Source organism: Trachypithecus francoisi, unplaced genomic scaffold (genome assembly GCF_009764315.1).
Source record: "Trachypithecus francoisi isolate TF-2019V2 unplaced genomic scaffold, Tfra_2.0 Lachesis_group4, whole genome shotgun sequence".
NCBI lineage: Eukaryota > Metazoa > Chordata > Mammalia > Primates > Cercopithecidae > Trachypithecus > Trachypithecus francoisi.
The window spans coordinates 67,512,823-67,532,424 of NW_022681469.1; the positions used below are offsets into that span (position 1 = coordinate 67,512,823).

The 19,602-nt window shown below is 37.2% G+C and overlaps 1 protein-coding gene across 3 annotated transcripts in view; it reads right to left on the reverse strand.

The window, feature by feature from the left end:
- Positions 1 to 19,602, reverse strand: part of ABCB4 (ATP binding cassette subfamily B member 4) — a 71,993-nt gene that overhangs the window by 27,020 nt on the left and 25,371 nt on the right. For all 3 annotated transcript variants that reach the window (XM_033192529.1, XM_033192530.1, XM_033192531.1), the window contains exons 10-16: positions 18,055 to 18,168; positions 16,827 to 16,937; positions 16,483 to 16,608; positions 13,391 to 13,594; positions 12,859 to 13,029; positions 4,657 to 4,818; positions 23 to 193 (exon numbers count right to left, since the gene is read on the reverse strand). In XM_033192529.1, coding sequence (XP_033048420.1) covers positions 23 to 193; positions 4,657 to 4,818; positions 12,859 to 13,029; positions 13,391 to 13,594; positions 16,483 to 16,608; positions 16,827 to 16,937; positions 18,055 to 18,168 — 1,059 coding nt within the window. The remainder of the gene's footprint in view (positions 1 to 22; positions 194 to 4,656; positions 4,819 to 12,858; positions 13,030 to 13,390; positions 13,595 to 16,482; positions 16,609 to 16,826; positions 16,938 to 18,054; positions 18,169 to 19,602) is intronic.

A 19,602-nucleotide genomic window follows, 5' to 3' on the forward strand; every position in this document is an offset into this window, starting at 1 on the left:
ATTTAAGTGAAAAACAACTTACAAGTCCATCGATTTCCACATCAAGGCTATTCTGACACATTTGTGAATTTTTAAGGTTTTTCTGAGTAGAATGCCTAAATAGGCGAGATTTCCAGCCATTTGGGGCCATTCCAGTGGCAGCCTTTTCATCATTTAGTTCAAATTCTTCTGACTGGATCTGGCTTCCTGATGTCTGAAAGAATATCAAGACATTAAAGTGTGTGTGTGTGTGTGTGTGTGTGTGTGTGTCCAAATGGACGTAACCTCTAAGTTTAGAATCATAAAGCAATTTGGAATATTACATGTATCAAGCTTTTCAGATTTCCTAACTGCTTCTCAATCAAGGATAGCTAAAAACCTATAAAGAACTATAGAAAAGTTAAATTCAATTTGACAATAAGAAAATTGGAGTATAAGAATATTTTCTAAAAAGTTAAAGACACATTTTTCATAATCCAGAAGGTATACAGGAATTTACTCAATATGCAGTAATCCAGGGAACAAGTCATGGCCACCAAGAAAGGGAAGAAGAGTACATGGAAACACTACTAAGGGTTTGTTTTTAAATCTACAAACAAGGAAAGCTGAATCAAAGAGCCTGATCACTACCCATGGGAGGTAAAACTGTCTTCCTTGACTGGCTGAGTATGGTCATCTTCCTTCCTCATAGTCCTGCTCTGACGCACACCTTGACCCATGTGACCCAACATGCAGGCTCAGCATCATTGCTGACTGTGAGATCAATTCTCTTTTTAATGGGAATGGGGATGGGGAGTGGTGATCTAAGGACTTCTAGTTCACTGCCTAGTAAGGGTGAGGGAACATCAAGCCCTGCTGGAGTTGGACTTTGGTCTGCTTCCCTATTTGCTTCATCTATGTCCAACTACCCATCTTAATGGTTGGTTCAGGGTCTTAGTCCTTGTAGTAGTGTCTTGTTCTTGCTCCTCCCTTCAAGTCCTGCCCTGAACCCAATCTTCTGGCTAGTGCCTTACTGTACCTACAATAGCCAATTATGATCTCTTAGCAGTTGCTCATTCAACATCTGACAGAACACTGCCCATGTGCTTATATATTGCCTTGAACCACATTGCAATGATATGTTCTGCTTGGTGAACTTCCTTATTTGCTCATTACTGAATCAATTTTATACCATCTCTCAACAAAAACCAACCTAGGCTACAGACTTTGTAACTTATCCCTTGCATTCTCACTGCCATCTGTTCCCACACTGCTACCAGATTTATTTTCCTAAAGGGCAGCTCAAAATCATCCCCAGCTTCCCAGTACCCACCCAAGCCTGGATCCCCAAAAATCTAGCTCATGGCAAGTCAAACTGGACCACCTCTCATGAATACCTCCCCAGAACTTTTCCTCTTTTTGTAATCTCATCTATGCTATCAAGAGGTCCATCTCAACGGAGAGTTCTTCCAATAAGCCCATTCAGATTTTAGCTTCCTTCTATGACCAAATGAACATTACCTGTCTCTTTCATAATATTTTTTCTGTGCCTTACCTAAAACACTCACTTGGTGTTGGGTGCTTCAGCTGAAAGTCATCAAGCCCCAAGCCAAGATAGCCACTTTTCCACCAGGTGTTAAAAAGTATCTATTTAAAACCAGTAGCCCTCATTTCTTCCACCCAGATATACTTCAGATGTCTCAAAGATTTAATTGTAAAAAGCAGAACAATAAATTCTGAAAGGAAATGGGGTGAATATCCTTTCAAAGAACAACCTCAAATCCTGACGACATGGAGGAAAAAACTGACAACCTAATTACATACAATTTTAAAGCTTCTTTATGGTAGCCAAATACAACAAAGTGAAATTGAAAGGAACAAAGCAAGAAAAAAAAAATCTCTCCAATACATGCAAGAGAAGAGTGTATTTCTTTTTTATGTAAAGAGTTCTTACAAATCAATAAGAATATTAGGAACAACACAACAGAAAAACATCCTAATACAGGAACAAATACTTTCACAGAGGAAGAAAAATATAAATGGCCAATAAAAATGTGAAAATAAGCTCAATATTATAAATAGTTAAATTTGAAGGTACTGTTTAACTCTTTAAACTGGCAAAGATGAAAAATAAATATGAAATGGCTATCAGTGGCTATTTGTAGGGATTTGGCTTATGATGACTTTCAAGTGTCTAAAATGTACATGTTTGGATTTTTTAAAAATGCTTGATTTTTTTAAAAGAATGGATTACTTTATAATCAGAAACAAATTAAGATACACTTAAGAGAAACAACGAAGAGCCAACAGTCTACCTAATGGAAAAGCAGGGATACTTCTTAGAAACAACACCAAAACAAGGTTGAATGAAAACCAGGTTGGTCTTTGAGACTTGAGAAAAGAGTACTGCATTAGCTTGAGCATCTGCTGACTCTCAGTCTCACAAGGGGTCTTTCCCTCATCTCTCCAGTCTTACCAAGTAAGTGGGAGGGCAAAACTCAAATCAGAAATGTGAAATTTGGGGGTACCCAGGTGGAACCATTCAAAGGGGCTGAGAATCACAGAATGCCAGAGCTGGTAGAAGTATCAGAGGTCATCTTACTTCAAGCTCATGCTCATTTAGCAAATGAGGATACCAAAACCCAATTTGGTTAAATGACTTGCTCAAAGCTGTTGCCTAGTTGGTGACAGATTTCTATCATGCCAGACCACTCATTGTTCAGTCTTCAAATGTACAACTTTTCCTAAGAAAGTAAGCTTGGGAATATGATATAGAAAGGTGAAAGCTCTCTGTATCTCTTTAGCAGTCTCCCAATCCAAGTCCTGATGGAAGCAGAGGTCATTCTTACAGAGCTTATCGCAATAGGACAGCCAAGTGGTTATCTCACTTGAGGATTCAACATGTCATTAGGGGCAAAATCACAGACCCTTGGTAACCATTCATGAAATGAAAACTAAAATGGATTTAAAGTAACATTTTATGCATTCCTAACTAGTGAAATGACAAAGATCCTTTATGGTGGCTAGACCATATGGTAGCATTCAGCAAAAACACTGTGATTGATTCCCTCCTACTGGAGAACACTCTCTGGCAAATGCAAGCCTGAGTTATAAAACTTTTCGTCATTTCATTTGGTATTTTCATTTGGGGGAATTTGCAAGTTTTAGTAACCGTCATTTATCACTATCTAATTTTTTTTTTTTTTTAAAAAGAAAAACAGCTTTTTTGAAATATAATTAGCATATCACAAAATTCACCCCTTTAAACATTTCAGTGGTGTTTTTTTTTTTTTTGGTACACAAATATTCAGATGTTTATTTTTATAAACTTATAGCAACCTCTCATGGTAGGTTTAGTATTCCAAATGTAGAAACAAAGGCTCAGAAGAGTTAAGTTACTTGTCAGAAAACAAGGCAAAATTTTGACAACCTTTTTTGATCTACTTGTGCTCACAATGGCAATATTTAGAATAGAGAAATACTGGAAACAGACCAAATATCTAACTTTAGAAAAATGACTAATTTCACACATTAATAAAATGAACTTCTGAGCACCCATTAAAATAATAGTATGTGGATGACATATATCTGAAATGTTAAGACAAAAGAACAAAACTATGTGTGTACATACTAATTACAGTTGTATCAAAGCAAATGTATATAGAATTTGTTCATAGAATAAAATATTTTTAGGCTATTTATTCTGCAGTGTTGCTCAAGTGACTGAGTATAATAACATGTCTTAATAAGAAGAAAAACTAATAGTTATCGATATAACCTGTTTTAGGAACTAGAGTGAATGAATGCTCTTTTATTTCTTTCTTTCTTTTTTCTCTGAGATGGAGTCTCGCTCTGTCACCCAGGCTGGAGTGCAGTGGTGTGGTCTCAGCTCATTGCAATCTCCACCTCCCGGATTCAAGTGATTCTCCTGCCTCAGCCTCCCAAGTACCTGGGACTACAGGCGTACGCCACCATGCCCAGCTAATTTTTGTATTTTTAGTAGAGACAGAGTTTCACAATGTTGGCCAGGTTCGTCTCGAACTCCTGACCTCAGGTGATCTGCCCACCTCGGCCTCCCAAAGTGCTGGGATTACAGGCATGAGCCACTGCACCCAGCCTGCTCTTTCCTTTTAAAAGACAAACTATTCATTTCCTAGAGCCATGAATCTTGATGATGGTCTTATTAGGATCATCTGGGAAACAATTTTAGCTCACATGAGACCTCCCTCAACCACTAGAGATCCTGGCTCGTTAGAAGGAACCCTACAGCAGTGTTCTGGAAAAGGCTGTCACTTGTCAACGATTTCCCTAAAATGTCTCTGGTAAAGTCTCTAGCATTCCATATAACTCACAGCCAGGACTCCTCGGACAAATAAGAAACACTTCTCTCATCCTCTGACTCCCAAAACTCTGATCATTCCATTATGGTAGAAAGGACCTTTTAGTTTGACCATATTCCCCAGGTAATTAGGAATCTCTGTCCTAAGGAATATATCCATGATGTTTTTGGCCCTTTCCCCTATTTTCTTACCTGCCACCTCTTTACAGATTCTGATTTAAAGTCTCAGATATACACTTTTAGGCATCTCGTTGAAGTTTCTTCTTGCTCAGTATAGCAATCACTGGATCATATTTTAATAAGTAAAGAACACTATGTTGAGGAGCAAATAGCAGAAAAAATTCCTGAAAAGCAAGTACCTGCATGTTGACAAGTTTGAAGTACACCCCTTCCTTCTTCATCAGTTCGCTGTGGCTTCCTTGCTCCACAATTACTCCATCCTCAAACCCAGCGATGACATCTGCATTTCGGACTGTAGACAGTCGGTGTGCTATCACAATGGTGGTCCGGCCTTCTCTGGCCTAAAAGAACAAAAATGTGATGCATCAGGGTTACAGTATTGGCACACTATCAATTAACATGCACAGTTAAGCACTTGGACGAATGCTGTTTGTAGATGATTAGAGAGTAGTTTATACTCCAGATCTTTGTGTGATTATGGCAAAGGCATCACTCTTGATGAAAAATTCAAGTCAGACTTGAGTTTGGGACCAGACAAGTGGCTAACCCCTTCAGTAGCAGGATGGATGATTTCTCCAGAAACCTATGGTAGTGTCAGTGTTTACTTAAGAAAAACAAGGGTTTGATCCTTCTTCAGTGTTTTCACACTTGTCTGAGAAGCCCTAGCTCTAAGTTATATGGAAGGCTAGAGACATTACCAGAAATATTTTAGGGAAGTTGTTGCCAAGTGACAGCCTTTTCCAGAGCACTGCTGTAGGGTCCCTTTTTAAGAGCCTGATCGTAACTGATTCTGATGAACTGAAAGCAGGCAGTTTAGGTGAAAACTTGGGATCTTGGGATGTACCTTGGGATCAGGACTGTTAAAATTATGGTTCAAAACCATCCAAAGCATAATCTCTGGAGTAAGGCAAGTAACTTTGCTCTTTAACAAGTGCGCTGGGTGATTTTTATGCATGCTAAAATCTACAAATCACCTGTCTCTCTAGTTTAGTGGCCTCATATGTTTGCTTGGTGAATTTATAAATGGGCATTTAAATCCTGGATAATGCCAATAAGAGTACTGATACTATGTCATTAATAATAGCTACTCTTTCTGACACTCATTAGCCCTTTTACCCAATAGCTTAAGATCACTCCTACTCTGAGATAATCAAACCACATCATTAGGATGGTTATTAGAGATTAGCCTAATTCACCTAAGTGGTTAACATATAAATTAAAAATGAGAGGCTAGATTCGTAATAAGCAAAAAGTGGAAACAATCCAAATATTCATCAATTGGCAAACATTAAAAAATGTGGTATATCCATACAATGGAATATTGTTAGGCCATAAAATAGAATGCATTTTGATTCACGTCACGACATAGATTAACTTTGAAAACATTGTGCTAAGTGAAAGAAGCCAGTCACAAAAGATGACACATGGTATGATTTTATTTATATGACATATCTAAGAATAGGCAAATTCATAGAGACAGAAGATAGATTCATGGTTGCCAAGGGCTAGAGTGAGGGTGGAATGCAGAGTGACTGGTTTCTTAATGAGGTGGTGAAAATGTTCTGGAATTCGATAGCAGTGATGGTTGCACAACCTTGTGAATATTCTAAAAACCCTGGAATTGTATATTCTTAAAGGGTGAGTTTTATGGCATGTGACTTGTATCTCAATTCTTTTAAAAATAGCCATGAAAATTCTGAAAAAGAAGTCAATGAGAGGAATAATGAGAAGGAAATATCTCGAACAGATATTAGTACATGAAAAGTTACAGCAATTAAAATAGTAAAATCTAGGAAAAACCAGCATGTGAATGGGTAATTTGATTAACAGAACCAAATGGAGAGTCCAGAAATAGACATAAACCATTTAAGAATTTAATTATAATAAATATGGTACTACCTATTGGTAGAGAAAAGGTGAATTATACAATAAATGGTATTGGGACAATTGTGTAGCCACTTAATAAAGTAATGTGGTATTTCTATTTTAGTCCTTACACTAAAATAAATCCAGATGAATCAATTGTTTTTAAGTAAATATAAAAGAGGGAAATCACTGAAAAGAGAGAGATGCTAGAACACAGCTCTCTTGGACAACATTTAAGACTATTCTTTCCTTTTTAGTATGTAAGCCCCAAAGAAGCACTAACAAATATTTACTTATATGGAAGCTGGGTTTAGTCCATATATAATAAAGCATATAAGAAATAATCTGATTACTGTAATTATATTCATGATACTAATAGTGATGAATAAATTGCTAACAATGACTATATTATCATGATGATGATAATAGGTTGATGATATGTCAACATATATACACAAAGGAATTGGAATCAGATGTATGAGTGAATGATTGCTGTGTAAAATAAATAAAGTATGTGTTCATCAATTTAAAAGTAAGTGTCACCTTTGACCAAGAGAAGTTGGCCAAAGTAGAGCTTTGACACACAAAAAAGTTTGGTTTTTTTTTTTTTCCCAGAGCTCCCAGACATCCTGATGATGACAGGACATTGGCAAATAAATATCCTAGATTTAGGTACAACAACTATTATGAAATTTAGACCTTGGACTAATTTGAGATGTGCAGGAATGAAAGGCGGTCCTAAACAAAGGGAGGACTAATCTACTAGCCTTTCTGGAACTTTGGTAAAACAGCATCAAAATGAAACCTTTTGGAATCTTTTTATAAAAATCACCATAGCATCACCAATTTGATTCTTTTTTTTTTTGAGATGCAGTGTTGCTCTGTGGCCAGGCTGGAATGCAGTGGCGTGACCTCAGCTCACTGCAACCTCCGCCTCCTGGGTTCAAGCGATTATCCTGCCTCAGCCTCCCAAGCAGCTGGGACTACAGGTGCCCACCACCACGCTTGGCAATTTTTTTTTTTTTTGTATTTTAGTAGAGATGGGGTTTCACCATGTTGGCCCAGATGGTCTCAATCTCCTGACCTTGTGATCCGCCCGCCTCGGCCTCCCAAAGTGGTGGGATTACAAGGGTGAGCCACCGCGCCCGGCCACCATTTTGTTTCTTTTCCTGTTCTTCTATGATAACACCATGATCAGGAGTGTGCATGTAGGTATGAAACTGTATTGACTTTCTTTAAAAGAGTCAAAATACCAAATCTGCTGTTATATCTTTCTTCAAGATCTTATATTTAATAGCATTTTAATTATTTTGACAAATAGTTGCTATCTGTAAAGTCAAAAGCTAATATGGTCATCACTATTAAAATTTATTTTAGGACCGGGCGCCGTGGCTCACGCCTGTAATCCCGGCACTTTGGGAGGCCAAGGCAGGCAGATCACGAGGTCAGGAGATTGAGACCATCCTGGCCAACATGGGGACACCCCATCTCTACTAAAAATACAGAAATTAGCTGGGCGTGATGGCACATGCCTGTAGTCCCAGATACCCAGGAGGCTGAGGCAGGAGAATTGCCTGAACCTGGGAAGCGGAGGTTGCAGTGAGCCAAGATCACACCACTGCACTCCAGCCTGGAGACAGAGTGAGACTCTGTCTCAAAAAAAATATTAGTTTAATGTAGACATATTTTCTCAATGAGCTGGACCATCATATTCAATTTAGTAAATATTTAGCCTCTACTATGTGCAAGGCACTGGGCTGTTGTAGAGATTCAAATATGAATCTTTTTATTAATTCTGCTTCCTGGGGGTGGCATAAAAATAAGTAGCTAACTACAGTAAGCTGGTGCCACACAAGGAAGGACTGATCAATGTATAAAGGATCCACAAAAGAAAAATATTATCCTTCCAGGATGGGTAATTAGGTAGAAATAACAGTAGATATAATAGTGATATAGCCTTATGGTCCTCAGAAGCAAGACTACAATTTATGAAATTCAACTTTTCATCATTAAAAAGAAAGTTGGCTTGTAAGTTAGAGTGACTGGCTAACTGATTGATTGGTATCATCTTTGGGGATATAGTCATAAAGGGTTTATCTTTAAAGATATGGTTTATTGTCTGTAAAAATATTAGCATAGTTACCTTGCAGTGTGGAGCCAATTACTGTAGATTATAAACTATGTTCATAGCAACTATGGCAGATTAATATGGCCACAAACACTTTGTGGCTTCTCCTATACAGAGGTGAAGCCAATTTCTCTGCCTCCTCAAATCTGGGCACGCCCTGTAACTTGTTTTGACAAAGAAAATATAAAGAAATTGATTTCTGCAATTTCTGAAGCCCAGGCCTCAAGGGATCTCACACAGCTTGTCTGTTTGCCATCTTCAGATGTTACCCTGGAACCGCAGTGAAAGGAAGTTTCTCTAGCCTCCTAGAGGATAACTGGCTTCGGAAAGGAAAAGCAACCTGCCTTAGGCAACAGCTATCCCCAACTGCCAGGCACGTGAGTGAAGCCACCTTGAACATTCCAGCCCAGGTGACCCTGAGCTGACGTAAGACTAGGCAAAACCAACAGAAAAACCACTTTACCAACCCACAAATTTGTGGGCAATACAAGTTTGTATTTTAAGCCACTAAATTATTGGCTTAAAACAACTGGTATGGAAATTAGTAATTAGATTGGGATGCTGCTGTAACAAAAACCTAAAACATGTGACATTGGCTTTAGGATTGAGTGGTAGGTGGTGGTTGAAAGGAAGGTGATAATATTGTTAGTGGAGACTGAAAGAAGAGTAAAGAGGATAGAAAAGGAGTACCTTCGTTATGTAACCTTGGAAAACTTGACAAAAATATTTCCTGCAGTGGCTAGGAAGAAAGACATTTTATTTAATGAATCTATACATCTGGCTGAGGAGATTCCAGACATCTCTAGGAGAGACAAGTGGATTCCCCTAGCTGTGTACAATGAGATTTGGGAAGAGAATGATCAGCTAAAGAATGAGCTACTTTGTTATAAGGAGAATTTAAAGACAATATAGCAGACCCTAGTACGCAGTTGGAAAGTGAAGTTGTTAGTCATCCAGTGAAATTAGGGCAAAAATCAGAGTGTGTGGGTGTAAGATTTTTAGCAAAAATCTCTGAAAGATTTTAGGCAGAGCCTAGTAGACACTTTCAGCTACACACACACACACACACACACAGCGCCTTAAAAACTCTTTAAGAGTTTTCTGATGGCAGATTCACTTGCAGCCCAAAGAAGAGAGGGGCCTGTCTCAAAATAAATATATAGGCATAACTTCTGGGGCTTGAGTAAATGACAGCTAGATTCTAAGTAAACTCACAAAGTCTTTAAGAGAGTCCTTCAGCTTAGTCTAAAAGAGACGGAAAAAAGTACAAAAGGAAAAGGGCCCTAAATTTCTATGGGCAGAAACATGCTAAGAAAGCCACTCAGCTGCAGAGACAGACCATTTCTTATGAGAAAGGAAAGCCCTCTCAGAGGGAAGGTAGAAGACCCTGGAACTAAAGAGAACAATAGACTAGGGAACCCACTCCTGGGGAACAGAATCGGGCCTTAATCAAGAAACATTCCATTTCCCTGGAGTAGTGGGGTAATTGGCTGCATGTCAGAATCGCTGTGGCCAAGGACTGCTATGAGCTTCCTGTTTGAATGAGTATTTACTATGATTATCCTGTCCCTGCACCGCAACTCTATGTTGAGAGTATGTGTTGATGATAACTTGTCTTTTTCATAGGTCTCTGGGTCAAGATGAGCTGAAAATGAAGACCCTCATCTGTATTAGACCACATGCACATCTTCAGACACTGGTCTTTGAGCCAGATGCTATCACTGTATGAAAATTTTGAGGGTCTGAAGAAGAAGTGATCTTCTTTTGCATGTGGAAGAAATGTAAATAATTGTGACAGAGGGCATGCTTTAGAAGATTGAATATGGTCACAGATTTTTTACTGCTCACCCATTAAGAGGCACAGTCTGTTATCTCTCCTCAAATCTGGGCTAGCCTGTGACTTGCTGTGACCAACAAGATGAGTTCTGGAGTCTAATCCTCTGGACACTTCACGCATTAGTCTTTGCTCTCTGGGTACACTGCCCTGAAACTTTCATGTAAGGAAGCCAGGTTAGCCTGTTGTATGAGTGTGAGAAGTCACATGGAGAACTGAGATGGCCAGCCAACAGCCAGCGTGTGAGTGAGGCCACCATGGACCATTTTAATGAAGCCATCCCTCCAGGAAAATGCAGCCATGTGCTCAGGTGGAAAGAACAGGGGATCTACTCAGCCAATACAAGGAAGTGTTTTAAGCCTGGATTCAAGATGGTTTGTTATGTAGCAATAGGTAACCAATTTAACAACCAAAAAAATAATAATAATAATCTTGGTAATGGTAATCACCATAATAATAGCAGCAGCCAACAATATCAAGTGTTTCCTATGTGCTAGGCATGTGCTAATAACTTTACATGCAGTATCTTGGTTATTCTTTAAATAATCCTATGATACTATTACTGTCCCTTCTTCCCCCACTACTTTAGATATGTCTCAGGCTTAGAGAGGTTAGTTAATGTGCCCAAGGACACAGCTAGAAAGGGACAGAGCCAGGACTCCAACCCCAGCCTAGCATCAAAGCCTGCACCCTTAACCATTACCCTAAGCTGCTAATAGCTTTTCTTGGAGACTTTAAACAGTTATGAGTGGTTCATCAGCTATTTTTAAAGTAAATATATAAAAGGTTATTAACTAAGGAGTGTGCTATGATCCTATGGAACACAAAGAAACTGCTAAAATTGAATGAAGTGACTTGTTCAAATATATACTAAAACTTGCAAGATCACAGTTTTTCTGGCAGAGGTCATATTATGAAAAACAATACATAATGGTCATCTCCAATAATTCTATTATTTTAGCACAGCAAGAACTAATATTGTATATTGAATATCTGTATCCTGGAAATGATTGGAATCTAGACTCCAGGGCTGACTAGGACTCTTTTTTGTTTTTGATATTTTTTGGTAAATATATCTCTCATTCTACCTGACTCTACTCTAAAAAGCCTATGTCAATACATGAATGTCTAATTATATTTTTAAGTTAGAATTAATAGTTTAACTTATGCATGTATTACTTTATGATGTCCTGCTTTAAGTAACTTCAGAATAACCAGCCATATACCAGTCTTATATGCATTATATTTTGACTCCTTCATATCGTGATTTAATATACACAAAAGCAATATAATTCACTGTAAGAATTTGTAAGGAATAATTATTATTGTCTTATGAAGCATTATTAAATTATATAAAGTAAGTCAATATGTTGGTTGGGTGCACTGGCTCATGTCTATAATCCTAGCACTTTGGGAGGTTGAGGCAGGATGATCACTTGAACTCAGGAGTTTGAGACCAGCCTGGGCAACATGGCCAAAACCCACCTCTACCAAAAATACAAAAATTAGCTAGGTGTGGTGGCGCACACCTGTAGTACCAGCTACTCAGGAGGCTGAGGTGGAAGGATGGCTTGAGCCCAGGAGGTGGAGGTTGCAGGGAGCTGTGATCATACCACTGCACTCCAGGCTGGGTGACAGAGCAAGACCCTGTCTTAAAATACAACAAAAAGAGTCAAGATATTAAGCTGATAAACCATGAAGCATTAACTAACTACAGTTTACAGCATAAAAGGGAGTTCTGTTAACTTAGGATTCAGATATAAATGCAGCTTGTCTCTTAAATTGTAAGAGGTGGTTTCGATAGAATTCCTTAAGGAACTTACACATGTTATTACTAAACTGTCTTAAATCAAGTATATTTATGATATTTATGTGTTTGAAACTAATTTCTATGGTGTCATCTGACTCTGATATTTACAATGTATTGTTAATACAGATGACATCAGCATTACCCCAAAAGAGTACCAAGATAAGGTCCTTTCTGTGACACTTCAACTTAGTAAAGATGCTAATGAGAGACTTAGAAATATCTGAGCTGGACAGATGAACTCAGCACCCTTAAAATGAATTGCTTACTTATATGCTTAGACAAGTACAGAGTTGAACTTTATTTTCAGAAAAGCACCTGGTCACCTACATGAATAGATAAAGATTATGTGCCTACAAAATAGGGTGAGTATTTTGAATTAGTTTGCAGCTGGACCAGTGTCTGGGTAACCAGATTTAAATATATATATATATTTTAATTTGACTACTTTTGGTCAAAAGTAGTCTTGCAATAACCTTGCAATGTGCAAGAAATAAACAAAACTAAATGACTTGTTGCAGCGACCTGGATCTGGGCTCACTGCACCATGGTCAGAACAAGTCAGTATCATTCACCTCTCTCTGAAGACAATGTAACCTGACAGAAAGGAGAAATCAATACAGCTCCATAAGGTAGCTTCATTTGCCCTTATGTTACTGTTTCTCAATCCAGACCCCGGAAGCATTGGCAAGAATTTTTAATAGGTTTCAGTGTGGTGGTCCTTCAGCTGTTTAGGGTCTACTGACCTTATCCAGAGCTGCCTGTACCTCAGCTTCACTTTCTGTGTCCAACGCTGACGTGGCCTCGTCCAGCAGGAGGATCTTGGGGTTGCGAACCAGGGCACGTGCAATGGCGATCCTCTGTTTCTGCCCACCACTCAGCTGGGCCCCTCTCTCTCCAACCAGGGTGTCAAATTTCTACCACAGAAAACATGGATCAGCTCTTGAAGTAACTTAAATTTAAAAAGGCTAGGAATTCTATAAAACTACATAAAGACAACACGGAGCTTTGTCTTAACTATTTTAATGTATCATAAAGTATGATAAGATAAATGAATTCTGAATTATAAAAAACTGACCTATTCTGTATAAAATGTTATATTACTCATCTACCAGGCTATAATCCTTTAACCCCTAACTGAGACATTCAGGGGACTTACCTAGCAAAGTTGGACAATCATGCATCTCAAACATTATTAGCTAAACCTTTGAAGAACAAACTCAGTCCTATGAGGTGAAATTCTAATTTCAAGGACAGCTACATTATCAGAGGTTTTACCTGTGGTAATTTCATGATAAACTCATAGGCATTGGCCTCTTTGACAGCTTTCTTTATCTCATCCATGGTTACATTTCCACGGCCATAACGAATATTTTCAGCAATTGTGGTGGAAAACAGCACTGGCTCCTGACTCACCACACCAATGATTTCCCTCAGATAGCTCACATTAAAGTTCCTAATATCCTGCCCATCAATGTTAATCTGAAAGAAAGAAATATTTCGTATTAGGTATTTAACCATCTAATAGCTGAAGTATCAGGACCATTTATGAAAAACATCCTACCTAATATTTAACTTAGTTCAGTGTTTAGAAATAATAATTAGAAATAAACAGCAATATGCAAGAACAAAAATAAAAATCTTCTGCTCTTTCCTGATATTTATTTTCATGTATACAGTTTTTTTCATGGAAGGATTATTTGTCATAAACTATTTTGGGTTTTATGTTTTTGGCATACCATTATTTTTATGTTCCAATATTAAATTTAAACAAAAATGCATACTTACCTTCCTGGTCTACATATAATTTTGATGGCATTATGATATTTTGCTATTTAATTTTTATTTTTTGAGATGGAGTCTTGCTCTGTTGCACAGGCTGGAGTGCAGTGGCACCATCTCTGCTCACTGCAAGCTCCGCCTCCCGGGTTCATGCCATTCTCCTGCCTCAGCCTCCCGAGTAGGTGGGACTACAGGCACCAACCACCACACCCGGCTAATTTTTGCATTTTTAGTAGAGACGGGGTTTCACCATATTAGCCAGGATGATCTTGATCTCCTGACCTGGTGATCCACCCGCCTTGGCCTCCCAAAGTGCTGGGATTACAGGCGTAAGCCACTGCACCCAGCTGACGTTTTGCTATTTTTTACATACTATAATTTACTTTATTTCCAATCCTTTCAATATTTGGCTTCCTTCAATATTTATTGCAAGAGTAGAAAATTACTAAGTTGAAGATTATGATTTATTTTTTCTCCCTTGACAACAATTGCTTACATGTACCATGACTGCATTTGCTGGGCATTTGTTGCTTGTTGATAAAAGGCTAAATAATTCTCTTAAAATATTTTAATAATTTACAATGTCAACAGGAATATATAAATATATCTGTTTCATTGTAATTTACTAGCACTGGGTTTTATCATTTTAATCTCTTTTCTTCCAATTAATAGGTATGAGGTGATAGTTTATATCTGTTTTCATTTGTATATATTTATAAGTAAAGTTGACCATTTCTTGAAACGTTTTACAAATCCGTTTATATTCCAGTCACTTGTTCATAATTGCCTTCATATATTCATATTAACTTCTGTAATAATAAATATAATACTTTTTCCATATATAATAAATCTTTTGCTCCAATATTACTTTATTTTTTTCCTTTTTTTTTTTTTTTGAGACAGAGTCTCATTCTGTCACCCAGGCTTTGGAGGAGCATAGTAGTGCAACCATTGGTGCAACAATAGCTCACTGCAGCCTTGAACTCCTGGGTCGTCCTGCCTCAGCCTCACAAGTAGGACTATGGGTGCACACCACCAGGCTTGGCTATTTAAAAAAATATTTTGTAGAGACAGATTCTCATTAGTTGCCCAAGATGATCTCAAACTCCTGGCCTCCAGTGAACCTCCCACCTCAACCTCCCAAAGTGCTGAGATCACAAGCATTAGTCACCATGTCAGGCCTTTATTGCTTTCTTTTATCATAGTTTTATTGGTTTTTATTGGAAAGAGGCTTCAGGAACAACTGAATTAATCAATTATACCACTGGGCACTTTTTCTATTATTTCAGTGGTAAGAAAATTATAAATCATGATGTTAAACAGTGAATATCTCTGAGTTACAGAATTTCTGAAGATCTTTTTTTCTGTTAACATATGCTTTCTTTAAAAATGTGAATTGTTTCAATAATAATTTAAAACCTTAATGGTTGGTATTTTACTAGGTTCTTTTTAAAAAATACAATATTTACACTTGAACCAACCCAGAGTTTACTTTACTAAGTGAGAATGGGCCTATGTTCTCCCATAGTAATATCAGATTTTTCTAATAACATTAATTTTCTTTAATTAAATAAATAGTTCCACATATTATAGAAAATTATATATTAATTCTGGAGATCTCTGTTCTGTCCCAATGCCTTTTTATGATTTTTGGTTTTGGCATGCCATTATTTTTACTTTTTACCTTATAATCTTCTGTTTTCACAATTATTGAATTATAATTCATTTTAATATCAGATAAACTCAATGCTCTAAAGTTGAGACAAATGAGGAAATTCTGAATATAGTTTGTGGACTTGTATTGCATTAATGTTAAATTTACTGATTTTTATCATTGTTTTGTGGTTATCTAAGAGAATGTCCTTTTTAGAAAATGTATTCTGAAGTATAAGGGTATACATAATACACATACACACACACACACACACACACACACAGAGAAAGAGAAGATGATAAAGCAAGTGGGTCAAAATATAAACAATCTAAATCTGGGTGAAGGATCTGTGAGTTCTCTAGTTAAAATTTCCTGTAAATTCAAATTTATAACAAAACTTTTAAATGGCAAAAAACATACCCTAGGCTATTACTGTCCCTGTGTTTCCAGAAATTTCTCAAGAGACTAGTTTCTTAAGAAATCATTCCACTTTCCCCCTTTGATATTCCAAAGTTTAAGAAAACTCAACTGTCTTGGATGAATTTAATTGCTGTCCTAAAATATCTGGTGACCCTAATTGTCATCAATTGTTGCCAACAATTGCTATATGGAATATGTTTGACCAAACCCAATAACTCGTTGAAAGTAATCCTCTCAGTGGCTTGTAGACTGCTTTGCAGTAATTTAATGTGTCATGAAAGCTTAGTTAGAACAGAGGAGAGCTTTGTCCAGCTTCCACAGCTTTTATGACTTTTATTTCATACATTTGTGAAACCAGCCCAAGGGTGTGAAGGCATTATCCATAGGCATTGCCATTTTGCAGGCTCTTTACCAAAACTGGATTCACATGCAAATTTGTTACTGAAAAACCAATCTCAAAGGGCCAATTTGTATCCAGCTTCCCACTCTGGAAAGCTTGGTTCTTCCCACTTACCGTGCCCTCGTCAGGGTCATAGAGCCTCTGTATCAGCTGGACCGTTGTGCTCTTCCCACAGCCACTGCTTCCAACCAGGGCCACTGTCTGCCCACTCTGCACCTTCAGGCTGAGGCCCTTCAAGATCTGTAAGGGAAATGAGAAAAAAGAACACACTTCACAACAAAGCCCTAAAATGGGAATAGTTCAATTCAGTTTGAAAGTTGAAAAAAAAAAATCAAATAAGGGAATATAACCCCCAAAGGAAAAGGCACATAAGTATCAAAATAATAGGGACTTTATTCTTTAAAATGATTCAGCAATCAACCTCAGTTAGGAATTCCTATAAATATTACTTGCAGTACCTTGACGTTAGCTCGAGAAGGGTAAGAAAAGTGAACATCATTGAACTCCAAATTCCCTTTGATGCTGTCTGGTTTGTGTCCTCTCTCTGAAAAACTGTCAATTTTAGGATTCTAAATAAAACAAAATTTAATGACTATTCCATCATAGTACAAACAAGTTGCATTTTTAAGGAATACAATTCAGCAAATTCCAAAAATAGGACCTGGAATGTCACAATCCCCTATACATAAGAAAAACCCAAGATGAAGATTGTGTGTATATGTATGTGTGCTGTTTAAAGAAATACTCCTTTTCAGAAAATAGTCTTTTCCTGAAGAGTACATAAGAGATATTCATCTCATTTCATATAATATTTCCCTTTAAGCTTTTGGCATATCCTCATAAATTTTCTAAATGGTCAGATATGCATATTTATACAAGTGCAATAACAAAAATACAATAATTGATATATATTATAGCCAAATATTTCAGCATTTAGTGAAAATTAGCTCATTCCTAAATAATAAATGTAATAGATTGAACTGAGAAGATTCAATGATTGATTATAGCAGTTATGATTGATTATAGCAGTTATTTAGAAATAATGTCAACTTTCAATACAATCAGAAACTGAGAAATTTTCTCATGACTTGGATCAATGAAAAAGGAAATGTTGCTTAGATTAAATGATCAAATTTCAGTTATCTACTTTGCAATATTTGAATGCAGTGACATACTTTTTTATGTCAAAACTTTTTCTTTTTCACTATAGTCAGTTTTAACTTATTTAATGTAGTTTATTTAAAATCATACCAAACATACAGTGATAATTTTTTGGAGAGGGCCAACCCACAGCAAAATATCCTGTCAGTTTTGGCCCGACCAATAATTTATCTACCCCCCATCCTATATAGAAATTGTAAGATTTTCAGTCTGGCTACAACATGAAAGTGAAAATCAAGATTAAAAACTAGGAAGAGAAACATCTTTGCTCTGCACTATTGCAGATGTACTTCTCCAAAATGAGATCAGTGTTATTACATTATCTAAAGATACATTTTAAAAATATTAATAAGAGGTATTTTCTTTCATTTATTACTAAGAGGTCATTCATTTCATATAATTAAATGTCACTTTAGTCAGTACAACTTATTCAATGTAATTGATTCAAAAATATGCAACCTAAAGCCAGATTTAATTATACAAGCTCAAAGACTTCTTTTGGCATTAAAATAATAAATGACTTACATTATCAATAATATCAAAGATCACATATGCTGCTCCTCTTGCATTGGCAAAAGCATCAATACATGGGGCAGCCTGACCAACACTGAAAGCTCCAATTAGGATTGAAAAAAAAACCTGAGCAAAATAACATGAGGAAAAGCTTAAGTCACGTTCTGGCATTCATTATTATCTAAAATGTGATCTATATGTAACGTACTACATAAAAGGATTAAGTTTAGGTCTATCCTTTAATTTTTTTCACAGAAGAGCAACATTTGCAAGGCTAATATAGCATTTTATTGCCTGAATGGTTCTATTTTCTCACACTTCCTGTTGTTCTCCTGAATATATAGAGTTAAAAAGATTTTTCAAACCTATTTCATTGACTCATTCACAAATGCCACCAGAGAGAAACATTTTCAATCAGTATTATTATTCTATCCTATATGATTTTCTCTAACTATGCATGGAATTACATAGATGGTTCAATATAAAACATGGCAGATTTTGGCCCCATGTAATGCTCCTAAAAAGCACCATGTCACATATATTTTTAGCAGATTTTTTTTTTTTTTTTTTTTGAGACGGAGTCTCGCTCTGCCGCCCAGGCTGGAGTGCAGTGGCCGGGTCTCAGCTCACTGCAAGCTCCGCCTCCTGGGTTTACGCCATTCTCCTGCCTCAGCCTCCCAAGCAGCTGGGACTACAGGCGCCCGCCATGTCGCCCGGCTAGTTTTTTGTATTTTTTAGTAGAGACGGGGTTTCACCATGTTAGCCAGGATGGTCTCGATCTCCTGACCTCGTGATCCGCCCGTCTCGGCCTCCCAAAGTGCTGGGATTACAGGCTTGAGCCACCGCGCCCGGCCAGCAGATTTTTAACATAAAAACAGTTCGCACATCATAAAATGTAAAATCACTCCAGTGTGCACTGGTTAGCAATTCCTTTACACAGCTATTCTGTACTATAGCATACAAAACTTAACACATTTACCTTCACAGTATTTTTTCACTAGGAAAATGAATTGATATAAAGCTCAGAATATAGCTTCAGGAATCCAGATTATTAGCATAACTTAACTGAGAAAAACATAAGTGAAGATAAATTATTTTTTTCTCTCAGGGCATGGTAAAACTTCTACATATAATTTGGCTTTTCTCAAAACACAGTAACACTTCATGTTACCCATAACTCAAATATCAGTTAAATGTCTATCCCCCATCTGCAATACAGATAAAGACCAATAAGAAAGAAAAATAATGTTGACCATAATAGATGCTATAAGGTTAATGCAATAGAGTCCCTGCCCCTTATGCAGAGGGCTTTGCTTGGGCTCCCTCTGGGGATAGCACTCTCAGCCCTACAGGATAGGTGTCATTGTCCACATACTACAAATGAGGAAATTAAGGCCAGAGAGGACCAACTCATCACCAAAGGTGAATGGTAGAGTCAGGATTCAACCTCCCTTCTTCATAAAACATCAATAGTAAATGAAGAAGTGAAGAAAGGGTATCAAGCTTCCAAACTGACTGCCAGAGAGAAAATGGAAGTGAGAAAAACTAGACTCAGCATTA